A 27,823-nucleotide genomic window follows, 5' to 3' on the forward strand; every position below is an offset into this window, starting at 1 on the left:
ACACATGAAATGTATACACAAAAGTGGGCACGAACTTATGGGATGACCTAATACATTACAAATGTAAACGTATTGCAGAGGAACTGCATGTGATTAAATTATGAAGTTGTGAATCTTATAAGACATATTGCTTTTATAGAACCTATTACTTTTCATTCGGTATCAAGCTAAAATAGATTAATTTTTACAATATCGATATTGGATAGTGGATATATCTCATTTCTGATTATTAGAATGTGTCAATACTTAAAAATCTTTTGTAATATAATAATAATATCAAAATAATGAAAATAGTTTTTGAAAGAATATTTACACATAAACATCTTTAGTGTTCGAAATGTATGAACGAGGAACGATATGTTCGATGTTTGACGAAGCATCAAGATTATATCTTGAAATATTTAAGTGGACAAGATTTTTTCTTTCCAGTTCTTTCATTTTTGAACCATAAGTCACATCAATTTTTTTTAAATGGTAGATAATTCGATCAATTAAGATAACGAATAGCAGACAGTCTAACATTAATGCAAATAATGGTATTTAAATGTGGATGTATGTATAGCAGTAATTAGAAGTAGAAATACATATAGTAAATAGTAAAATATATTGTTCTTATGTACGTCTTTTAAGATGTACATTAAATTTATAATCTGATAATTCCAATTCCATGAAAAGGTAGTAAATATTGCTTGTAAATAATCATTCATCATTAATTTGTACACTTTGTTGAAATGCAAATAATATTACAAATTGACTAAAATGTCCAGATGCTTATGGATGTTCCAAGTACAAAAACAGTAATTTTCACGCCAAATTATAGGGTAACGGGCGGAAAGGTTAACTAAACAGTATCGAAGGTCAACACGTAAACGGGCGATTTGTCAATAGTAGAATCGAGTAGAACCTCGTTTATCTATAATAATGGCTCATTTATGTATCTGTATCTCACGTATGTATCTAAAGCACTCATTCCAATTTTTCTTATTATATACGTAATATTCTTCTTCAAATATCAAAATCTCTGAATCTTTGAAAGTATTTTGGATAAAAACAGATAATTATATATATTAGTATATTCGTTATAAAAATATTTGATTGTACATGTATGTATTGGGCCGCCCGGGAAGTTCGTTCCAATTTACATTTCGATTTCAATTTGATATACATTTGTGGGACTATATAAGTGCAATTTTGTTCCACAACCTTTCTTCATCTTTCACGCAACTTGAATATTCCACCCTTCTACAACCTCTCAGGTTTTTCGGCGAAAAACTTTGCAATATGATCTTTCATGTCGACCAAATTCCTTAAGAATCGGAACGAATTTTCCGGGCGACCCAATATAATTGAAATTACGCTCGACTGTAGTTCGGATAATAAAGGATCAGCATTAACTCTTGTTCGTATAAACGATATGACGCGACCGTAATCTGCAGATATATAAATAAGGTTCTATTATATTGTATTGTACTATACGGAATGCATACTGTACTCAGTAATTGGGGAAAAATAACTTTCGACAAGTTCAAACATTCCTCTTTAAACGTGTCATTCCTACTAAACATGCGTAAAAGACACATACATCCACACATAATGTTTATATTCTTGACTGTCTAGGTCGTTTAAATGAATTTCCTGTAATTTTTATCTATACGTCAGACTATTATCAATGATTGTATTATGGAATGCAGTATCAATAAAATACTACATTTTTACATCAAATACGAAATGTATAAAAAACGGTTTGAATTTCTTTTTCCAAAAATTGTGAGCTAACGATTTTATTATCTTTTGTTGATTCTATTATGCGTAATACATCGTTATTTCTATTTATTTTTTACGTGTCTTATTATTATTTTTTTTCATTATCATTATTGTTATGTTTATATATTGGTGATTTAAAAGAGTAGTCATGTATAGTATTTATGAAGACACGTGAAGCACATTTGATTATTTTGGATTGAATTTCTGATATAAAGCGTAGTTATATAGATATAAAGATATATTTATTTATATTATTTATAGATATATTAATTAGATTATAGATATAAAGCGTATATTTATTTCGTTTTAAATAAATAGGAGATATTTTAATATAGAATAAAATTTCTTTGTATTACATATAATAATTATTTAGAAAACGGTGTACTTTATGAATTTCAATGACTTTAAGATCTTTTGTGAACAAGTATAAAATCAACATCCGGAATAGCTTGAGTTAGATATGTATACATATATGTGGTAACCGCTCGAATTCTATTTTGAAGATATTTTTAATACAAAAATAATTTTATGTTTAATAAACATTAGGCCACAAAATTAAAGTGTCACCAAATCTTGATCAAGATGTTGTCGATATTTAAATTGCTGTAATTCCACGAAAAAGAATCGTACAGTAGACTACCTAGACTCATTTTACTGATTGAAACCCCTATCTTCATACTTCTGAACTTTTTTAAAGATCCCTTTTTGTCGTAAAAAGATGTGAGAAATTTAAGTTGTTTTCTTCCTTTCCAAATTTTACAAATTCAGGAGACTCTACGGAGTTTTACAAATTCTTTCTGAGATTCGTTTTGAAATGGTTTTATAAACGTCTCCCATTTAAAACGAAATTATAAGAGACTGATGCGCTATCATTTTTGCCGTTTTATCCCACTTCAAATGAAAAATGTGCCGCTAGTATTGGAATAACTCAAGACAGACCATCGAGGAGGTTGCATGGACGAATCTTGCTTGCATTTATTTACATTTTACATGCCGGCTGTGCAGTGTCTGAGTGTGTGTATAGTAATACAGTATTTTTTCTTCTTTTCTTGTAATTGTTTTATTATTTAATTTTTACTCTACAATTTGTCCAGCTGGACATTTGGTAAATAGTATTACAGTACACAGTATACTTGTGTTTATAGTTAGTGCTATACTTACTGCTATAGTTAGTATTCTATATTATGACATCAATAGGGCATAACACGATACAATAATATAGAATTATGAAAATAAAGAAACATATGGAAAAAAGTAATTTGATTCTACTTCGTTTTGCAACAGAAAAGATTTTATTTTTTTAAAAGATATATTATAAGCTACAATAAAAATCATACAGGATTCGAATATAACTAAAGGATAAGTATCCTGACAAAGAACCAAGATGCAAGGCTAATACAATAAAAGAATTATAGCTCTAAGGATTCAGTAAAATCTCATATATGTAGCACTAATTTATTAGATCTAACAATGTATTTGTAAATGTAATAAAAAGTTCTATGAAGAAGTCAAATATAATGATAATAGTCGAAAGAAATATATAAATAAAAAAAAGTGATCGGGCTCTATACGTTTCGCTATTCAAGCGTACTCATTAACCATGCAGGTATAAAGTGACTTATGAAAGTATATATTTGAAGATCTATAAAAACCTTTTACGGGTATGTTATGTCTTTGACACAAAATATTGTGAAATATTATCAGTAGACTGCGGATTTTTATGAATTTATGGGAAATCTACATATATATAAACATCTACAGAGTACCCAAAGTAAAGCACTTGTTATGATATTTAGAGATCATATTTCTTTGGTTGTACTTATTTGTAATAATTTGAATTCGCATAAATATCCGAGGAATATTAATGAAATTTCAGAAAACTTTGTATTATATATATTTCATATATCCATAAAAGCTTCTATAGCAAATGCTCAAATGCTTTCACAAGTCATTATATGAATACATGTATAGTCAGTTATGAAAACTTACTTTATTTATCAAAAACTAAAAATGCACTTCGCCACAAAATTATTTATACTTGCATATCAATATTATTATTAATAATTTATTTCGTAGAAAAGTTACAAAAATTAAAATGCTTAATTCACAAAATTCTTAAGATAAAATTTCATTAGACATTATAAAATCTTTAATTTTTTCAGTACTAAGGAGATTGTAAGTACATTATTGAGACTTACTTAGGGAGGGGCGGGGCTATAGATATTAATATAATACATATTAATCCTAAAAGTTTTATGATTTCATATTGATATAATATGTATATGTAGTTTTGGTAACGTTGTATTTTATATTTTTACTTCTTTTATCAATAAATGCGAAAATGAATGAATTGTGTATGAATGAATGAATGAATGAATGAATGAATGAATGAATGAACGAATGAATGAATGAGTGAATGAATGAATGAATGAATGATAATGTCTTAAAATGTTTAAGAAATATTGTAGAACTAAGTTTTTTACCATAACATTTTATATTTAAGTAAATAAGTCTATGTAAAGGGGCGAAATGTTTGTGACTGTTCACATCAAAGCTCTCCGATTATCTCTCAGAGAATAGAAATAATTTGCGAATAGAAATGATTAGCAAAATGACCAAACATGTTTGTACAAACCATTGCACCCATTGTATACACATAGAATGACTCACGAAAGTATTTGGTTATTTAGTATAGAAAACTTTCATGACTACATTAGTATGTATGTCATGCAAAATTTTTTAAAATTTTATAATACATATATTCATAAAATTTTTTGTGGGAAGTGCTTAAATCAGGGATCATAACAATTATAATCCAAATTAAAAAGTACTTGGAAGCTATTTTCTTTAAAAACAATGTGAAAAATTAGAACGAATGACCTTTTCAAATATAGGAATATAGGAATATTGAAAACGTATTAAAAATGAATTATGCCTTACTTTCGAGGTATTAATTATTTCGAGGTATCAGTAATGCTAATAAAAATCAACGACGGCCAAAAATTATTAAAAAAATATTCTGTCATCGACAATAGTTAGTGGTAAGCAAATAAACTTTGACTATTTATAATGGTTATTTGTAACCAGAATATTTAAAAATTATTAATTTGTACCTAGTTATTTAATTTGTTGAGAAGCTTTTTTAAGATTTAGTGATCACTATCTTCCATCTAATAAAAACTTAACCTTTTTTAGGAATCTTTCCAGTAAGAATTTAAAAAATAACTAATTACACTATTCAACACGTCCCTAATTTTCTAAGCTTCAATAGACGATTTTTGTAGATCTGTGAGTTAAACACGAATATGCAAACCGTTTTTTTTTAGAACCGACAGTTTTCGAAAAAATCAATTTTGAAAAAAATTACAAAATTTTCAACTTTGGATATGTTTTGTGCTGTTAGAGTAGCAGTTACCGAGTTGCGGTTGGGTCGAAAAAATTCTGTGGACTCTTTTGAACAAAATGATATGTATTGTTAATGCATTATAAACATTTAAATATGTTTAAATAATGATCAATGCGGAAAAGGCGCCTAATATGCACCCAACACTAGCTCGTGGTAGATAAGATACTTTGGTTCAGGAAAGTATCAAGAAAAATTAGAAAATCATGTTTTGATTTCAACGTAAAAGTGTAAAAACGAAGAAGTTTGACAAAACACGTACCGTGGCGGCGGCAATGGTACTCAATTTCGGCGGTTAAGGACCGCGCGCGTTTATCGGTTCCATTAGGCCGAATGGCAGGCGAGACATCCGCCAACATTGAGTACCACTGCCGTTGTCATGTATTTCGACAAATTGCTTCGCTTTTATATTTTTATTTTTTTTTTATTTTTTTATTATTTAATTCTTTTCATTCTCAATTTGTCCAATTTGGACATTTGGTAGAATTGCTTTTATATTGGAAACAAAAGACGATTTTCTAATTTTGCTTGATACTTTTCGTAACGAAAATATCTACTCTATGGCGTATTATGGTTAGATTTTTTGCTAGAACTTCTGGAATAAATTGAGAAATGTAAGCAAAAAATGGCGCGTTTTAGTAGAGTACACATTATTTTTCCGTCCCAAATGCAATTGCATAGCTTTTACTCTACAAGCCTAGAATATCTCCAAAATTGAAAATTTGCAATTTTTTTCAAAATTTATTTTTTCGAAAACTATAGATTCCAAGAAAAAAACGTGTTGCAGATTTGTGTTTGGCTCACAAAAGTATACGAGAGTCATTTACTGAAGGTTACAAAATCGAAAAAAAGTTCAAGTTTATTGAACAGTATTGTTTTGGTCCTTAATTAAGATCAAATAAATTATTTCTTAATAACTTTCTATTTTAGCTAACTTTCTAATAGAGTAATAAATAATTTCGATTTTGAATATTGTATTTCATATATTTTCAAGTTACAAACGATATACCCGAAGTATATACAATTGGTTCAAATAAATAATTTCATGAGTCACAGTATATCGTCATGTACCCATTTATCCAATGCAACACCATTATGAATATTTCGTCTGGTGAATTTTTTCACTCTCGTCTTCTCGCTCGCGAAGTTACTTGGCCCCAGGAAAAAAGCAATAACCTCATTGAAGCAGGAATACAGTGGTTCTTTCCGTTCAAGTCCGTTATCACAACGGAGCGTACGTCACAAAGCATAACAAGCTGTGTGGTTCGAGGGGACAGAAGTGGTGGAGTGCTTGATCGACTCGACTGAAGGCGAAGTGACGGTAAATCGTTATTTCGTGTGGATTTACGGAGTGTCGAGTTTTCATATTGTAGGAGAATCCTTGATTATTCGAACTAGTCGTGATATACATTCTTTAGATAATCGAATAATTTTGTTTCGTATGACTTATATATATTTCGGACAATTTGATATCACATATAATATATAACATAACATTATAAACATTAAAATAAACACTAATTATAACATAATATTAAATAAAATAAAATTATATTTCCTAATACTATAATAGTTTTAATATATATTAAGTGAGAGTAGATACATTTAGATTTAGATGTATCAATGTATCTGTGCATTCTCTATTTTCATTTCTCAATCTTTCTCATTTGGGACCACGCCCAAATTTTTCATTAATTGACGTTTCGATAATTAATTGTTTCATTTGAAGCCAATCTGTCAAACCATCTGAAGACAACTCGACCACGTGGCTTTGGCAATCGCGTTGTACTTTATATTTTTCTTTCGGTATCGCGCGTGTGACGAGTGTGACGATCCATCCGTCGACTGTGTCGTTTGCAGTCGTGATAGATGTACATTTCTGTCACTTACCGCGAATAATCAAGAGTTTTAAAGAATTTCTGAACACCACGCATACTTTGGAGATATTGAAAAGGAGTATTAGAATCGTTTGTTTAAATAAGTGTAGTCTGTGTATAATAGAGTGTATGAATGTGTATTGTACAGTATTGAGTATGTGAATGTGTATGCGTACAGTGAGTAATGAAATCATTCGAATCGAACGGCAGTTTGTCTTCCTTGCTAATTTTTTCCTTTTTTTTTCTATTTAATTTGTACTTTACAATTTGTCCAGCTGGACATTCGGTAAATTTTTCTAACTTAATTGCTAAATAACATGTGGATAGCTACCCCCAGCGGGATACCATCTTCGGGTTTGACTATTTTATTTCTTTAGGGAGGTCAGTGGAGTGTTTTCTTTTTAGTCTTTTTTCTATGAGAGTTTTGCTCGCTTCAGTAGCCAGCTCGTTTGGACGTGTTGCCGTTCTTTCCTTGTATTTTTCTGCGTACGTGCCGATTTCTTCTTTAACCGTTGATATTTTTAAGTCTTTCTTGATAATTACGGTTCATTTCATAAAACTGTATTACGGATATTATTCTCTCATAAACTCTTTGACATAATCGTACGGGCATCTCCTTGTTAAAGTTTATTACATAAGTGGATTTTTATCATTTATTATTATCTTACAAAAAGCTGTATTTTCTACTCTTGGTAATTATCTTCAACGTCTAGAATGTCCAATTGTGATTTACACGTTTACAATATTTCTATAACTGTTGTAAATACTTTTCTGTTATATTGTGTACTGTATATCTGATTTACTTCTATTTAGAAGAGTCAAAATTTTTATGCAGTTTGACAATAATTTCCCATTCAGACTTGCTTGTTTCCGATTTTCTCTTTATGATTCTTAAATATAAATATAGATACACGTTAAATTTTCGTTTCTATTTGTCGTCAAATCCTGTTAGAAGCATATTGGAGATCATTTATTTATATTTAGGACTTTGACTAAATACGTGTTTGTAAATTATGTACTCTAAAACACGATGTTCAAATACTCCAGTTACGTAATATTTGTACTTAATTGTAACCTGTAACAAATGTTGTATAATTTGTTTACGTGTAGATGAACTTCTCCTAACTTTACGTATATTTAAATGTACATATTGAATGTATATATGCTAGTATAAGCACATTTTTTTTTAATAACTCACAATTCTTGTATACGTATTAGAATATACATATATTAGTATAGTGATAGTTTTATCAAAAAAAAGTTATTGGATTATGAGAAAAATACAATTATCCGAACAATGGTGTCACAATAATCAAATTCTACTGCATTCACCAAACCTCCGAAATGTAGTTTTATATTACTATATATACAGACAACATTCTAAAAATTAGGAACATTCTAAGCGAATTTTCTATTTTTGTCTTCCATAGCTGTAGAAGCTGGATATTTTGTTTTAGAATGAATTGCAAGTTAGTTTTCGTAATTTTTACAAACATCATAATTATAAAAAGATCCTGTATAAATTTTTGATTACAGTCGAATTTTCGTGACTTTTTATAAACATAAGTTATTATGAGGATTATATATAAATTCTCGTTTATAAGTTTTCATTTTGTGTAAATGAAAAAAATTCGATATTTTATTGTATAATAAATTGAAAGTGAATTTTGTGATTTCCATAAATATGAAAATTACAAAAATTGTCTATGAATTTTCATTTGAAATCGTTTTGTATAAAAACTAAAAAAATTACATATTTCAATCTGACATGTACTGGAAGTGAATTTTTGTGATTTTTTTAAACATTTATTATTTATTGTGGACTTTTTTACAAAGAACATTTTCTGAGTGTAGTGTTAAGGACTTAATCGAGTTTGTATTATTTTTTACTAAATACTAAATACTAAATATTCGTACATCTTAAAATTATGAAAGATTGCTCGAACAGAGCAATTATTGTTCATGACGCAATGTTATCGTGACTATGGGTAACATGAAATAACATCCTCTAATACGTGCGGATTATCCACTTAACTCGGAACCCACACTCGCGAGAATATATTATGAAAATGGCAACAGTGTAACATGTACGCTTACTACACAGTCAAATGTCGCTCGCCATCTATGAGCTGTTACTAGAAGTATAATTAGGCGAGAACACAGGGCGGTTTAGTTGTTGCCGAAGAATTTTAAATCTATCACAATAAGGAGAAGACGGTCATCTGAAATATAATTACAATGTAACTTTTTTTACAATACAATGAAATAGTTCACATTCTTACAGACATTGAGCTTCTTTTTCTATTTCGTTGGCTAACTTTCATTTTTAATGTTTAAGCATTTTTCTCCACCCCGTACTTAAAAATTGACGATAACTTTCTACAACTAGACCAGGTTTACCTGATTTTGTATCAGCATCAAATGTAAGAATAAGGGACAAGGAAAGCAATTGAGATACAATAAGACTTCACATAATTCACATTTAAAGATCAGTTTATAAAAATGGAAATTAATTTTATTCATGTACTGCAGTGTCTGTATCCCTTCGGACTAGTTGATAAATGACAGAAGTTGTGTATGTTAGAGAGGAAACATATGTTGAGATTTTTACGGCCAAAATAATACGGAACATGGCTATCTTTCAAAGACGGACGACTCGATCAACTACACGGGAAACGGTATCTAGATACGTTTGGCTTCTTATTATTCTAACATAAACAACTTCTGTTCTTTGCCGATTTGTTCAAAGGGATCCAGACATTGCAGTGCAAGAGTTATTATTATTATAAGAGAATTAATTTCTATTTTTCTAAACTTCTATTTTTCTTTAAATATTAATTCTGTGAAGTGTCTTATTGTATTTCAATATATGTGCCTGTTATGTCAAAGTACTTTATTTGCAACGTTATTTTTATTTAAGCGATTTTAACAATGATTACGAAAAATATTTGCACGCCATTGTGTTTATTATATTAAATTAATTAGATCGAAATATGTTAAATTTCGTATCATTTAGTAGCATTTTCATATGACTGTAAGCATTTGATATTATAGAAATGAAATATGTATGGAGATAAAAATGCTTTTCATAGGAAAATAAAAATAATATAATACCCTTATTATATTTTATAATCATGTAACTATGTAGTTTTGAGATATAATAATGAAAAAATGTTAGAAATATGAACTCGTTTTTAAATAGATCACTGTGTTAACAAATACAATACATTGGAACTGGGTATTTTTCATTTGAAACGAAAATAATAAATAAATATAACAATCTAAAATCTAATGGTAACAATTCAGGGCTCCGCGGTGCCCAAGGAATGAGTTTGTAAGTGCCCAACCAATGTTCATTAAACGTTTATGATTTTATACCATACTAAACAAGGTTGTCTATTTCTGTAGGCTGTTTACGCTGTTTCTGTGATATGGATATGATTTACATTTTTCTTGTTGATGCTCACCATTTCGAAATGTGTAATTTGATCGAATTAAAATAATTTTTAACGATAACATTTCCTTCGATTAAGCCGAGATTTCAAGATTCAGAGTCATTTCAAAGTCATAGCATAGTAGTTCGTTGAACTCGTCTTAAGATCAGCTACAACAATATGTAGTAGAAAATGCATAGCTTTATTTTAAAAAGTCAAGATGGACTTGACAAAAACAATATTATCAAAACAATTTTTTGGAAATTTCTTGTATTGAAATTTGTAGCCAATTAAAAGCTAATTAACAAAACTTATATTAAAGTGATAAATCAAAAACATTTTTTCCCCAGATTATTAGAAGTGTTTGAAAAGTCGTAGCGATGCGACAGTTACTTATATTGAGTATTATATACATATAATTTGCATTATGATACTCAATATAGGTACATATTTAGCAGAGATCACAAAAGTGTTTAAACAATCAATTATTTTAATAAACTGCATTATTTAGCAGGATCATGTTTGATATTTGTCCTATATATGTATACTCAAGATAGATATTCATGCTGTATTCTAAATTTTTCTTAAATATTTGTTTGTGATAAATATCTCGTAATTTTCAATGTTGGAATTCTACATGTTCAAATTGGTTGTAATAACAGTGTAATCGTGATAATCGCGATTAGATTGCGAATATTTATTTACTTATAGAAAATGTCAAGGTGTAAAAATTTGCCGAATACATATATCATATAGTAAAAAGTATCTAAATATCTGATATATCTAAAGCTATATAATATAATATTTTGTCGGAGAAACCAATTTCTATTTACCTTATATTCTTTTATTATGTTCTCAAACTATGGATTTGCGTAAATATCCGTAATCTGTCCATTATAGTGTTAATGAAATTTCAAAATATTCTATATGCCACACATAATATAGACACGATAAGCAACACGATAAGTATTGAAATACTTTTGTGAGGCAGTAGGTGATTCAAATATATGATCCTATTTTATTATATTATAAGTAGATATATTATAGTATGTTGTTTTATAGTATATTGTAGTATTATAAGTATATATATATATATATATATATATATACTTATATATCATATATATATCATATATATATATGATACTACAATATACTATAAAACAACTTATGTATATATATATATACTTATACTATATATATAATATATTATATATATAGTGTATTATAAGTATAATATTTTATTAGTGTGGATATTCATGCAAATACATCTTCTGATCATAATTGAAAAAGATAGAACCTAAATAGAAACTTGTTTTATCTATTATATTAAATATTATATTAAATATTATAATGAATGTCATTTGTACTTTGGATATTTTATACAGAGCGTTCCATAACGGAGACAAACTAGAGCTATGATATGGTAAAAGATAGACAACATTTCATTAGGCAAAATTAATTGGTTGCAAATAATGTAAATGGGCTAGTGTTCATTCCGAAAGCGGAGACGTTTTGAATATTTAAGAACCATTTCTATCTCTCAAATAGAACTAACTTTTTCTTATATTAATCAATGGATCTTTGTACTCTGTATAAAAAGGTATTAAGACATATATACAATCTGTATATTTTTGCATATCCTATATGTAGGTTCCTCGAATTTTTGCATTCAGATATCACATAATTGCACAAAAATGCAATTTTTCTCTAATTATAAGAGAAAGTAATAGAGCAACGGTATCCTATCTCTCAGCAGATAGAACCGTGGAATTGTGGTTCTTCTATATGTACGTGTGCAGTATTTGGGATAAAGTAGGAACATTCACAGTGTGGTTTTGCTGCAGGATCATGGCTGTGAAAGAATGGTTCAGAAGACTGCAGCCCGTCCAATTGTACTTGATCCTGTTTTTCACCACCGCTTTCTTTGTCGTCGAAATGGTCGCCAGTCATGTGACTCATTCACTCACATTACTCCTCAATGCCTATCACATGCTATGCAACATCATAGCACTTGTCGGTTGTATCGCCTCCATCAAGGTAAGTTTCACCGTAAATTATCCAGCTTATCAAACTATTCCTTTGGACGATCATCAACTATCTACTATAATAAAGAAAATTTCATATAAATAACAAACATATCGTGTATATGAAATGTTCTTTCTCTTAAGTTTGAATTGATTTTTAATTTGAGTTTGCCGCGTCAATATTATCCATTAAATTCTGTTGCAATGTTTATCAACTGTATCAAAGAACAAGAAATGGAAATGATATATGATATATGTAGACTGTGGATTTTTATACATTTAAGAGAAATTTAAACATCCAAAAAATGCACAAAATACATGTAATATACAAAAATGTATAATGCTAATAAACTACACATACACGTACAGTAGTCTCTATAGCATTTAATAGATAAAAGAATTTTCTATGTATCCCTTATTTCCTAAATCATATTTGTGAAGATACGAATTTACATAAGTATTCGCAGTCTAATGATGTATTCAATGTTAAGAAGGATTATGACGAAGTATTGAAACTTCATTATTGATTTTATAACATTCGTATTAATTTTATTCTATTTCTTTGCTCCATTGGAACGATGTTCTCTTGTGTGCTTATCATTTTTGGGAATATTTGTACCCTTGAAAAAGACATTTTCTATGATTTCATGAATATGTAACATTTTAAATTCTACGTTTCTGAATATTATTTGATTCGACCATAATAATTTTCTATAGCCTTTGATACTATTAAATATATTATTATGTTGTTATTTTTTCATTTTGGATAACACATCATTTTTTTCTATTCTTTATTATATATAATCTTTTTTAAATAATTTTTTCATTTTTCTTATTTATCAAATCGGTGACATTTTGAATTTGTTGTAAAAAGTGAACGTGTGTTTGTACCATTGGATTGATGCTTCAGAAATGTGTTATCTCGTTATCAGAAAAAAAGAAAAAACTGAAGGATTTTGATTTCAAAGAAGTTGATTAATTTTATCGTGACACGATGATGTACATGATTTTTCGATCTTCAAACTTTTAAAAAAATTTTTTTCTTATTTATATTTACAATTTACTTTATTTTTTATGCTAATTAATTAATAAAAATTTGTAATAATCATGAATTTCGTTAGCGTACAACTTGTAATGTTTCATTAAAACAAAAATAAACGTAGTTGGTAAATATTATTAAACAAAACACGTGTATTCATCACTCATGTTATATCATAAAAAATTATCTACTTATTGTTGCAATTAAGTTAATTAGGTAATGTATGTTTAAAAAATAATAATAGATTAGTTATAATTAGGCTGCAGGTGTTTATGCGTTATGCTTTCATAGAAAATTTAAAGGTTCAAAACTTTGCAAAATGCACATGACATCGCAAAAAATATTCAAAGGCAATTGACATAATTTTATTTACTTTAATAAGGAATAAGAAGAACGAGAGTGTAGAAGAAAATTTTTTTGTCCTTATGAGTTTATAACAAAACTCAACAAAATGTTTCTCTTTCCATATAACTTGCTTCTACAATTATCAAAATTTTTTAGGAGATAGCATAAGTAAATATAGATGTTCCATTTAATAATATTTTATTATAAATTAAACACATATAGCTTCACTTTCTATTTTCGTTGTAACAAAATATTACAAATTATACACTAAAAAAAATTCAGAATTACTTGAAATTATAAATACCATTAAAAAATATACTACAAAAATAAATAGTTAATATAAAATATGGGGAAAAATATAAATAGAAAGGGAACAACGATTAAGACAAACTAAATAGACGGTAAAAAATCGTGTGTCATAAATATAATTGCCTAAAATTGACTGGTGATTGGTCAAAACTGCTCACGCTAAGCGTTCCAGAATAAAATGTCTGAAATTGATATAGTTTGTTTTTCGTTTAATATAATATCTAGTATAAACATGCGCAGAGTACATAATTATATTAGACGAGAGTAGATTGTGTTATCGTTATCATTTCCTATGATGATAAAAATCTTAATTTGTATTCAATTAAAGTTAATCGTATATATGTATGTTATTATCTACTTTGTAAAACAAGTCTTACAATTTGTTTAATTTGTTGTCAACTTATTTGTTTAAGAAAGCATAAATTAGGTTTCAAATGTTTATAATTCAGAACGCAATTATTTACAACCTTATAAACTAATTAGAAATAAATTAATGTTAGTGATTTATCGTTATAAAAAGTAATAGTTACAATAAGTTATACAATTCATATCATTTTCATGATTATTTTTATTATTATATTATAATCCACAGATAGTATCATTTATTGATAGCTCATTTGCTCTTTCGGGCCTTGAAGGGGTTTGGTTTTACATCCTTATATTTGCTTTTAACATAACCTATATACGTCTACATATAGTAAATATAATTGTTTGTCTTGAGACCTAAATTATCTATAGTCTTGTTCGCCATTTATTCCTATTATTTTTAGTAATGCATTATACAGCACTCCTTTTCTTTGCATGGTTCTTTCTCTATCAGTTATTTTAATTTATTCTCTATCCTTTTCGTATGCTTCCTCTCCATACTTTTCTATTCTCCCTACTCCCTTTCCCTTTTCTTTATTTTTCTACTTATTTTCTTTATCCAGCCCTTTTTTGAACCGCATTTCTCTAATACATATTCTTTCTCCTCCTCTTCTTTCTGCCTTCATTTTCTTGCATCTATTCTTCAGTAGTCTACAACTTCTTTTTCTCCCTCATACAGTCCACATCTTCGTTCTTTCTCTTTCAAATTAAAATTTGTTTCCTTGCTCATCGTTTGCACGTCTGAACCTAACCATCAGTTTTTGGTCCTTTGTTCCCTCCTTCTTAGATGATTAGTCTGAAATAATTATTGCCCTTATCTTCTGGTATTCTCCGTTATATCTTAAAATACTGATTCTTTCATATTATTCTTGATTCTGTACATCCCACCAAGCTCACTATTATTAGATAATATGAAAACTCCATAAAATTTATGAAATATTTCGTATAAAACGAACAACATTCTGTTTACTTTGTCAAGAATATAGCTAAACTTTAACTATTAGAAAATGCGACAATTATTATTGATCAAAATAAACAATAATGAGAAAGAACTTTGTATTGAATTTTATTTCAAAAGTATCTTAAAATATTTTTTTATTGAGAATGCAATTTATAAAGAATAATAATTAATTTAAGTATTAACATATTTCTTTTTTGTAGTATAGCCATCGTCAAAGCAGCATCAGTCACAGTGAAAATAGCGTTTCCAGTTCCTTACGAAACTCAGTAATCTGCATAAATGGCGATGAACGCGGTTCTACGACGTCTTTGTCGACGAAAACAAAGGTAAAAATAAAATAATTCAATTTGTAATCAGATCGTTCTTGCTTTGAAAATTTAATACAGAAATATACCCAACACACCGAACAGCTTGCAAACAAAGATTCCAAAAGTGAAATTGGGACAGTGATTAAAAATAAATATTTGGTTTGTTAAATATCAATAAATTATTCGATGATTTCCAAAACAACTTTTAGTTTTACCAAGATTTTTTTTTAAAAAGATGGTTACGTAACCACATTAAAAATATAAATATGACAAAGATGTATTTATGAAGAATACAACGAATTAAAGAAAATTAATTTTCTCAAAATATTGGTGAACCATTTTAGAATTCAAGGCTCCAATTATTATCCTCTATCATTTTAAACTTTATTAAAATATTATTTAAATCTTAGGCTTCCATAACGATTGGATGATATATTTATGGTTTTTCAGGTTTCGATCGTGTTCTTAATCGTCTGTCTCACTTTGTGCTAACACCTCGTCAACGTTACTAGAAGAATAGAAGTTACTAGAAGTAGAAACTGTTTTAGACCTTATCGTTTAAATTTCCTGTTCTGGCGTTTACCTGTAACAACTGTTCCAGATCTATTCCAAAGAAGTGAACTGTAATGTTAGCGAGACATCGTGTCGACACAAACTACAAAGCATAATTAAAAGCGCGATCGAAATTTGAAAAACTATTTATTAAATTATATTTAAAAAACACGTGAATGAACAAAAAATTTATTTTTCAGCAATCACGATCGGATAGGAGGATGAAGAATACATTTGGCTGGGCGAGAATAGATATCGTTACAATGCTTATTTGTTGCGTTTTTCTCGCGTCTTTTTGCTTTTCTTTGTTGGTCGAAGCTTTACAAACTCTGGTGCATATAGATCATTTGGATGAAATGCACCATCCGATGCCTGTTCTTACAATTGGCGCGTGTGGCATCCTCCTTAATGCTTTTTGTTACATACTAATTGGAGGATACACCTTCAATCAGGGTCTTGTTCTTCACGTTACAATGAATGGGGATGTGATACTACGACGGTATGTAATATTAAACTGCATGTCATATGATAACACTGTTCAACACGTACCTAATTTTGCAAACTTCAGTAGACGATTCTCGTACACCTGTGGACTAAACACGAATCTGCAAACCGTTTTTTCCTAGAACCGACAGTTTTCGAAAAAATCAATTTTTAAAAAAATTACAAATTTTCAACTTTGGATATGTTTTGTGCTGTTAGAGTAGCAGTTACCGAATTGCGGTTGGGTCGAAAAAATTCTGTGGACTCTTTTGAACAAAATGATATGTATTGTTAATGCATTATAAACATTTAAATATGTTTAAATAATGATCAATACGGAAAAGGCGTCTAACACGCGCCCAACACTAGCCCGTGATAGATAAGATACTTTGGTTTAGGAAAGCATCAAGAAAAACTAGAAAATCATGTTTTGATTTCAACGTAAAAGTGTAAAAACGAAGAAGTTTGACAAAACACGTGGCGACGGCAATGGTACTCAATTTTGGCGGTTAAGGACCGTGCGCGTTTACCAATTCCATTAGGCCGAACGACGGGCGAGACATCCGCTAACATTGAGTACTACTGCCGTTGCCACGTGTTTCGTCAAACTGCTTCGCTTTTATATTGGAAACAAAACATGATTTTCTAGTTTTGCTAAACGAAGCTAAACGAACGTGTGAAACAGTGAAAATGCGTTAGTTGGTGAATATAAAGTGACTAACGACAACGCCCATCACCAAATGGTGGAAATTTAAAATGCAACAGTAAATACCACCAATAAAAATAACAAGCAAAGACGAAACATATTTCATAAACAGAGCTACAAATACAAAAATCTAAGGCAATCACTAAACGAAGATCAGGAGTGCTCAGCTACAAATGAAATAGAAATGGAAATATAAAAAAAATAATGAGGAGAATAAAATCAACAACGAACTAACCCACCAGGATGAAAGCTGGAAGGTGGTAACATCCAACAAAAAACGTAAAATAACTCCAGGCACAAGTGCCGCAGGAAACCTAGGTACAGAAAAGCAGCGACGGCTGCAAGAATTATCATTAAGAAACTTCTTCAGCTCACTAACGGAAGAAATAGACGCTGACCTGACAAGTGAAACCACAAATCATGCAACTCACATTGCAAAACCACCACTAATATTTGTTGAGGCCCAAGTGATAGACCCGCTTATTAATCTACTAAACAATATAGTCAAGAAGGATAACTACACAATAAAACAAACAAAATTAGAACAAGTAAAAATCCAAACAAACGCGCCAGAAATTTATAGGAAAGTGATAAAAGCGTTAAAGGAACAAAATGCTATATACCACATGTATCAGCTCAAAGCGGAAAGGAGCTACAAAATAGTTATAAGAGTTTTTCATCCAAAAATCAACACAAAAAAATTAAGTGATGAACTAGCAAAAATTGGCCATCAAACATGTTGAAGTGGTCACCACTTCTAGGAAAACTCCACATCTGGTCTTTTTAGCTTTCTCAAGCGCTGAAGCCATCGACAGCACATAGACAAAAGAATAGCAGGGAGGCAGACCATAAACTGTAGACAGGCGACGTTGGCTTCGGGGTTTTCAGTCATAAAGTAACACTGCTAGCGTGCGGATCTGGACCAGCTCAAATTGTATTCCTGTATTTCATTATTAAGTCAAATATATACTTTGTATCTTACACTTCATCCACGCGTTTTTCTCTCTTTATATACTGAATAACCTCAACAAAACAAGATCAATAAATAACATAACAAGATACAATACGAAGGAACCGCTACCATTATTCTTAATAGAACTTGAATCCAGAACCAATAACAAGAAAATTTATGAAATCAAAAAAATTCTAAACACAATAGTAACAGTGGAACCACCACGCTACAAAAAAAGATATACCACAATGCATGCGGTGCCAACAATACGGCCACACAAAAAATTATTGTAACGGAAGCCCGGCATGTGTTAAATGTGCAAAAAACCATTTAACAATACACTGCCCATTCACAGGAAAAATAGAAGAAGTTAGATGCTATAACTGTAACGGAAACCAGTCAGCCAGCTATAAAGGGTGTGAAATCAGGGAACAATTACAACGTAACTGTTTCCGCCGCTACGAAACAGGATATACAATAACTTACAAGCGCAACAGAACAGCAAAAAATCTGAGACAACACCAAATTCACAGCACGCAGTGAACACTAACCACAGCAATACCAACACCTTTGGTAGCCGAAGCTACGCGCAAGTAATCAGCCAATCGCCACCATCTGACAACCAATACCACAACATCAGCAACGACACTACAGAAATCAAGGAACTTCTCAAACAATCCATCAAAAACACCGAAATGCTAACTAAAATGATAAGCGAACAAAACGCAGTTCTCAGACAGCACACGCAACTAATCACAATCATGCTACAACTGCTTACAAACATGTTAAGCAAAAAATAAAAACGGACACGTTGAAAATAGCAGCCTGGAACTCAAACGGCCTACAACAACGGACACTAGAAACTAAAACATTCCTGTATAACAACAATATCGACATATTACTTGTTTCAGAAACACACTTCACTCCAAAAAGCTACATGAAAATACCATACTATACCATATATGATACCAAACACCCCTCAGGAAAAGCGCACAAAGGGACCGCAGAGCTGTAACTGCAGTTACAAGGGGACTAAACACAAATAAACTAAAAATAACACACAACCTCGAGCTTAGCCCTGATCATACACCCATAATAATTGAATACAGAAACAAACCAATACTTTGTAGCAATCCAGAGACACTATGCAATAAAACCACCAAACGGCAAACTTTCAAAGAAATAATTGAAAGCAAAATAAACTTCAATCCCATTGAAAACTCCCGAACACATAGAACAGGCAGTAGCAATATTGACAGGAACTATCCAAGAAGCAGCAAGGACAACCACTACACTTGAACCAAGACAACCAGCAGACAAACAAAAACAATTCCGCAAGAAATACTCGAAAAAATTAGAGAAAAAAGAAAAGCGAAAGCAAAATGGCAAAAACATAGAACTCGAGAAAACAAAAAAAACACCTAAACAACTTGCAAAGGAAATAAAAAACAAAATAAATGAGCACAACAATAACGAATTCACAAAGTTCATAGAGACACTCTCTGCACACGAGAACTCCAACTACTCCCTATGGAAAGCCACGAAAAAAATAAAGAAGCCAATAAAACTAGTCCCAGCAATCAAAAAAGCAGATAACACATGGGCAAGGAGCAACGAATAGCAAGTTGAAGAATTTTCCAACCACCTTTGCAACAGATTTACACCACACAATATCAACAACAGCAACCTCAAATGTCATACGGATGCGCAAACCACTAGTACCTCAACTGACAAGCAATACACCATACCTAAAACAACAGCACAAGAAATTAGAAACATAATCGATAAAACAAAAAACAACAAAGTACCAGGAATCGACCTAATCAATGGCAAAATTTTGAAAAACCTTCCGTCAAAAGCGATAAGACTAATGACAATAATATTCAATGCAATACTAAGAATCCAATACTTTCCCAAACCATGGAAACTAGCACAAATCAAAATGTTACCTAAACCAGACAAAGGCCCATACCAAACTGCATCTTGCAGACCAATATCACTGCTTCCAGTATTTTCCAAAATACTGGAAAAGATAATATATGACCGCATAAAACCAATAATAGAGATAAAAAAATTAATACCGGATCACCAATTTGGATTCAGAAACAAACACTCCACGATAGAGCAAATGCACAGGCTTATCAACGAAATAGTAATAACACTAGAAAACAAGCAATACTGCGCAGTCCTCTTTGTGGACATAGAGAAAGCATTTGACAAAATAAACCATGAAAGCCTATTACAAACAATTAGGAAACAATTCCCGGAGCAAATACACCAATTAATAAAATTTTACCTAAGCAGCAGAATTTTCGTAATAAAAATCAAGGACACATACTTTGAAGTTAAAGACATCAAGACAGGGGTACCGCAAGGAAGCGTCCTAGGCCAAATACTATACAAATTATACACGGGGGGGGGGGCAGCAGCAATGAGCCATATAAACAAAATAGAGACAATGCAAGCTAAAATTCTTAGAACGATAGTAAACGCCATGGTTCGTTAGAAATGAGGACATACGGAGGGACCTGGGAATCCCGACGGTCAAGGAAGCAATCAGTAGCTATGCGGAAAGATACAAGGCAAGAATAGCAACACACCCAAACCGGCTAGCTGCGATAACGGTGAACACCTTAAATATGGACAGATGGCCAAAAAGGAAGCACTCAGCAGACCTCACAGAGGATATAACCTAGCAAACGCGAGGATGGAACCCCGTTGGGGGTAGCCACCTACATGTTAATATAATTGCTAAAAAATTCGACCTAATGTCCAAATTGGACAAATTGTGAATATAAGGAAATAAATAAAAAAAAAACTTTTCGTAACGAAAATATCTACTCTATGGCGTGCTATGGTTAGATTTTCTGCTAGAACTTCTGGAATAAATTGAGGAATGTAAACAAAAAATGGCGCGTTTTAGTGGAGTTTACATCATTTTTTCGTCCCAAATGCAATTGCATAGTTTCTACTCTACAAGTGCGAGATATCTCCAAAGTTGAAAATTTGCAATTTTTTTCAAAATTGATTTTTCCGAAAACTGTAGATTTCAAGAAAAAAACAACTGTATATGTGTTGCATATTTATGTTTAGCTTACAGAAGTGTGCAGGAATCATCTACTGAAGATTACAAAATCGAAAAAACATTAAAATTTATTGAACAGTATAATTAGGCTGCGTATGTTTAGGTAAATGCATGTTTTTACACAATAAAATTCAAATAGAGAAATGAAAATAGATTAAAAAAGTATAAATTTAAATTTCGAACTAACATAGGAGCAATTATATATTTCATTATTTATGATATTACTGTTATGTACATTTACTATTTAAATGTTATGTAAGTTATATTAGAGTCAGAAGTCTTTCTTAAGTTTAGAAGAGGTTCCTTAATTTGATTTATAACTAAAAAATTAAAAAGTGATCAAGGTAAAGCGCTTATCAGCAGCAAAATAATTCTACGAGTGTGCAAGTAAAAGTCATTTGTATACATCGTAATATTTTATTACACTTTTTTATTATGAGTATGAAAAGTAAAATCATTGTATTTCGAAAATATATATCATTGTATTCTTTCAAAATGATTTTATTTTTAGCTTTAGATTTGTTTGTCCATATAGAATCATATAGTTCTCAGTTACGCAGGGCACTATACATATATAAATATGTGTAGACATATACTATACAAATAGATTTATTGCGAACAATATATTATTCGAAACTTTTGAGAATTTGTGCACGTCATCGAGCTCTTCAATGCTTGATAGAGAAATTAGAAAAAATATATTATGATCGAACCATAAATTTCTTTGCATTTATGGAGAAATCCAAAAATGCATAAAATACGCAAAAATATATGAAATATCCTGTGTGTAATATTTGTTATGACACAGTAGGTAAAATAAATTTCCGTCTGGATTCCATTTTTTAAACTATATTCATAAAAATAAGAATTTGCATAAATATCTGCACTCTAATTATGATTTTACTATATACATATATTTTCTTGGCTAATCCATATTCAAAAGAAATATAGAAGATTTCCAAAACTAACAATAAGATATGCGCTGTCTATTTTTAGGAACAGTTCGCAGCAAGCAAAAGAAGGTGAAGAACAGTTATCTTCGCAAACTAGGCGAAGTCCTCTGGGTATACCAAAAAGCCAAGGTCTACGAGAAACGTGTCGTGATGCCTTGGGCTGTGTTTTTGTTATTCTCGTGTCCATTTTAGTATATTTTACCGATTCTAACGTGGCCAAATATATCGATCCGCTTTTCGCAATTATTTCAGCCATTTCACTCTTCGCACTTAGCTATTCATATAGTAAGTATTAAAATATAAATAAAGAATTACTGGAAAGATGTTAGATTGGTAATATTAAATATAAAAAAAATATCCAAATGAAACTTTATTCGCACATAGCTTTTCCGAAAGGAAATATTTTGGTTCTGTGTTCAACCTATCGTTGAAATGGCTAAAAATTACTCGATTATAAGACATTTAGTCCGATTCTGATTAACACGATTCTGATCATCCTGCTTATTTGAACAGAGAACCCAAAAAGATTTCTAACTAGAATGAGTGTGATTTGTGTGTGTGTGTTATGTTGAATTATGTTGAACTCTTAAATATTTTAATCGTCCCATACTGACTCTGTTAAAATCAAAGAATATTTCTTCGTGTCTTACAAAAACATTTTTATTATATTAACATTAACTATCGTGATTGATTCAACTGATTCAACTGAATTCAATTTTTATTCCATCCAAAATTGATCCAATTTCTAGCAAAGCACTTTTTAATTTGATCATGACATGCGTGGAAATTTTTATTATAGTGAAAGAATCTGGACTGATACTGCTGCAAACAATCCCTAATCACATAAACATTGATTCTCTTAAGAGAGAATTACTAGAAGCTTTTCCTGGTATCGTGAACGTGCACGACTTACATGTTTGGCAATTAACAGGACAGAAGATAATCTCTACGGTTCACATCATATTCTTGGATCCAATGGTGGGTTTCTTGCAGTGATGGGTTCAAGTACATCGCAAGTAGATTCGAACACTAACCAATTAGATTAGAGTCTTGAGAAAACGAACTGCTACTTTTTCAAGTTTTAAACTTGAACCTAAATGTAAAATATTCGAATCTCCTACGAGTATTTTGGCTGGTAATAAATAAAAAAAGGTACTCTCACGTACAGTCAAACGCTATTCCAATAGGTCTAAAACTATACCAACACTTTATCAAAAATTTTTGGTTCGCTTAAATTCATTTTTCCCGGTTTGTTACAAATGCAAACGTTCAAATAAAATTTATAGGAATCTTATTTATTGCCTATAATTTCTAGGGAATTTGTCTAGTTAAAAGAATTTAATGAAATTCTAATAAAGGTAATGCCTTTCTGACTTTCATGATTTCTTACTACTTGTAAGGGATTCGATTTATTCGAACATCGAAGTGGTTATAAGTAGATTTTTGAAAGGTGCAAGTAGTCCTTCCAAGCTTCGAAATCAATTTGCGACGATCCAATACTTGACAAGTATCTTACTTACAATGGACGAACCATTATACAATCGCGACATTGCGCACCTTTAATAATAAAAACATGAGTAGAAACACAGGCATCATACTTCGAAAGCAGTAAATGCACAGGTACCTAAGGTATTTTTGAGATCATTTTTTTCGAAAACGAAGCCTGAAATGAAAGAATATTCTTCATTTTTCGATTTATTTTTGCATATAAAACCACCAGCCGCCCGGTTGTACCATGATTTTGAGGACACTTTGCATGTTATTAGTAGTATTCAATTCTATGGAGTAAAGTCTTAGTATTGGATTTGATTTGGATGTATTAGTCCATATCCGAACTTGATCCCATCATTAGTTTACTACATTTATCGGGTGTATTGAATAAGGAATAACACTCTGTTGCACAGGTTTATGCCAGTATTACCGACGAAGTAACAGCCTTTTTCATACAGATAGGAATAACTCAAGTTACAATACAACCGGAATTTTATAAGGTATGTAAGCAAATATTTTTAAATAGACATGAATTGTAAAAAAGAATATTAAGAAATCATACATGTATAAATATGATGTAAAATGTAAATTGATATTAGATATCTAAAAGATTATATATTACACCCATGTTAAAATTACGATAATTCGACATATTTGTGACTTTCATAGCGCCAAATTATTAATTCAATTATTGAACTACGCATAAATGTTGAATTTTCGTTGTTAAGTGAAAAAAATCGTTCTCTTACGGATTGTTCGATACTTATAGTTCATATTTTGAGTTGTGTTACTTTCAACAACTATTTGTTAGTGGTTGTAGTTTATAGCACTTTCGATGAATTATTATTATGATTTTTATTAGCCAAACACATAAAGAGCGATATTCAGAAAATTGTTCCAAGGAATTATGATAATTTTTAGTATGTATATTTTGAATAAAATACTTTAAATCGAATGTTTATTATATTGTCAAAAATAGCTATGTAAATTTGAACGTTGATAATGAACGTTTTTATTCTTGGTATGATAAATGATTATTGTTTGTTTCCGGAAAATATATTTCTTTCTTAATGAAATTTTCTATGAAATATTTTTGTTTCGTATTTCCTATCGATTAATCTTACCATATAGTAAAAATTTTCAAATATTATCATAACTTAAGATAATAATTTGTCGACATATATAAACTAAACTTAAAAAGTGACACAATTATAGTAGAAATATCATTTCACACAAATGTTGTAACCTAAAATAATTAAGATTTTAAAAGTGCCACAACTCCATAGAATGCTGATTTTTATAGATTGAGAATGAATAAAAAGAAAATGCCATTCCCATTTTATGCGTGTGAGCATTATCTTTTTTCTTCTATAAATCTGATTAACAAAATATTGTCGTTTTATCCTATGTTCATTACTACGATATGTTAAGTGCTCAAGCAATTAACATTAATGTAAAAAACAAAAAGAATCTTCCTTACCTTATTTTCTTTATTTTATTAATTCTTAATTTAACAGTTGAGACCAAATAGGGAAAAAGCCGATTGCTTGATACGTTGTCATGGCGAGCACTGCAGTTCATCTCAATGCTGCTCCAAAGAAAAATTCATCGAAGATTCATGTTCAGACTTATCAACCAAACAACAAGCACAATCTATAAACAAGAAACTAGAAAAAAAACAAGTTATTCCAGCTTCTACAAACATCGATCTAAAAAGGTTTACTCTCTATGAAGAAGAAGGTTCAAAATCATGTCAATCGAACGAAAATCTGCCTGATGGAAGTTCGTGTCAGCAGAGAGATGAAGATACATACAATAACAAAGATAAAGCGATTGATAACAGTCTTTATGCGATAAATGTAGTAAATGTTAACGATGGAAATTGTGTTTCGTGTATTACGAGTCACGATGAACAGAATTTAGAAATAGTATCTTAACTTTTAATTCTGCTGGAATCTGCGAATTTTCATATTTCAATTGTATTTATAAATAATTAATATAAAATTGAATGAGAAATCCTGCATACCGATCTGTGTATTTTGTCCAAACTGAAAACATTTTTTAACATTAGAAATACAATTAGGTCGAGAATAATTGGAAGAATGTATACCACGGGATTAGTTGATATATTGAATTTTTAATTGAATGAATTTTTAATTAATTTAATTTAATATAGATAACTATGATAAAATAATTAATTTAATTGTATATTTTACAAATATTGATACGAGTAATAAAATAGGATGGAATTAAAAATTTTAAAACGAGGCGATCTAATTTTAAAACGTTATGGCCCTAATGACCCAATGTTAACAATCAATGTTGATTTTCAAACGAGTTATATATAGAGGTGCGAGAAATAGATTTCTCACTCTACGTTCCAGAAACAATAAATATTACTAGACATCCCAAAAAGTTTGTAGCGTTTCTGATCATAATCGATATTAAGTTCTGCTTTATATTTCAATAGAATGAAAGAGGGTTATTTACAGTGGTTAAAAAAAGTATTTGCATACATTCTCATTTTTCATTTATCAATATGAACAGAAAGACTGGAAACTAGTACTAGTAGTAGTAGGAAGAAGCACTTAGAAGCCACTGATTATGTATTTCCATAAACTGAAAAGTATGAGGAATATTATAATAATGTAATGTAGTATCGTGGACAAAAGGCCTAAGATATCGGCCGAATCGTAAACAATGTCGCGAGAGCCGCGGCATCGTCGGGTACATCAATGTGTCGTCGGTCCTTTCAAGTGAACAGTTTCGTGGAAAGGGCCTGCGTGGCCCTGGCCACAGGCGTTTCGGGACACGTGTCCGATAGGACGGGAAAAGACAAAGAGACGCTAAAGGCAGTGTTAGTTGAGACGCCGGCAAGAACGAATGCAAAAGGCGTGCAGTGTGAGTTGAGAAGCGAGAGCGTGCGAGTGCGGATGCCGAAGACGAGAGTTATAGAGAGTGATTTGATCGGGATAAGACTTTTGTGTTTTAGTTCAAGTTGAACATTTATCGTTCTCTGTCCAATTAATCTCTGTTATTTTTATTTATCTTAATAAATAGTATTAGGAAAATTTTACAAATCTAAATTATCCTAATCCTATCCTTTTTCCGATACTACAGTAATGATGTTTTAAATATTATTTGTTTAAATTTACCTTGGAATTTACCACTATTTATATGATATCTGTATATGTAACAAATAAATTTATGAAAATAAGTCACTTTTTTCACTAATCATTTATTCAAGTAACGAAGTTCTTAAATCTACAAAAATTGCAATTGATTAGTTTATCTTTTGAGAGACAATCTTCAAGTATCTTAATGACTTGATATAATTTACTTTGACATATTTACGATATGTTTGTATCTAAGCACAACGACATTGTTGAAAATTAACAAGTTGCTATTTATTATACATTTATACAAAGCAGCCCATTTGTGTCATTGTTGTATCAGTACATGTTACGCATTTATTGCATATTATGAAATATTATGTGCATATATAAATTATTATTGATATGCATTCATGTGCATATTATGTATCTTACGTAATTATGTATCAATCTTTTTTTTATAATTGTAACTAAACAGATATGTGACAAATAAAAAATTTTTTTATGTACTAAATATTATAATGAGTATTATATTTTGGACATTTTATAGGTTTTATATATTATGTGTATTCTGTGCATTTTTGAATCCGCAACTTTTTCATAAATGATTAAAAATGAAGTTGTTGTGTGCGAAACGCTATCAACTTATGTAGTT

General features: G+C 30.2%; 1 protein-coding gene across 6 annotated transcripts in view; it reads left to right on the forward strand.

Annotated features, from left to right (window-relative positions):
* Positions 1-27,272, forward strand: part of LOC126914685 (zinc transporter 1) — a 30,841-nt gene extending 3,569 nt beyond the window's left edge. The window contains exons 1-8 of one of the 6 annotated variants that reach the window (XM_050718969.1): positions 6,348-6,488; positions 12,326-12,518; positions 15,726-15,851; positions 16,586-16,884; positions 22,608-22,849; positions 23,364-23,542; positions 24,469-24,555; positions 25,573-27,272. In XM_050718969.1, the coding sequence (XP_050574926.1) occupies positions 12,330-12,518; positions 15,726-15,851; positions 16,586-16,884; positions 22,608-22,849; positions 23,364-23,542; positions 24,469-24,555; positions 25,573-25,992 (1,542 nt within the window). In that variant the 5' untranslated portion in view covers positions 6,348-6,488; positions 12,326-12,329 and the 3' untranslated portion in view covers positions 25,993-27,272. The other 5 variants (XM_050718970.1, XM_050718972.1, XM_050718967.1 and 2 more) reach the window with 5 other exon arrangements.
* Positions 27,273-27,823: the final 551 nt, after the last annotated feature.

This window comes from Bombus affinis, chromosome 3, assembly GCF_024516045.1.
Source record: "Bombus affinis isolate iyBomAffi1 chromosome 3, iyBomAffi1.2, whole genome shotgun sequence".
Lineage (NCBI taxonomy): Eukaryota > Metazoa > Arthropoda > Insecta > Hymenoptera > Apidae > Bombus > Bombus affinis.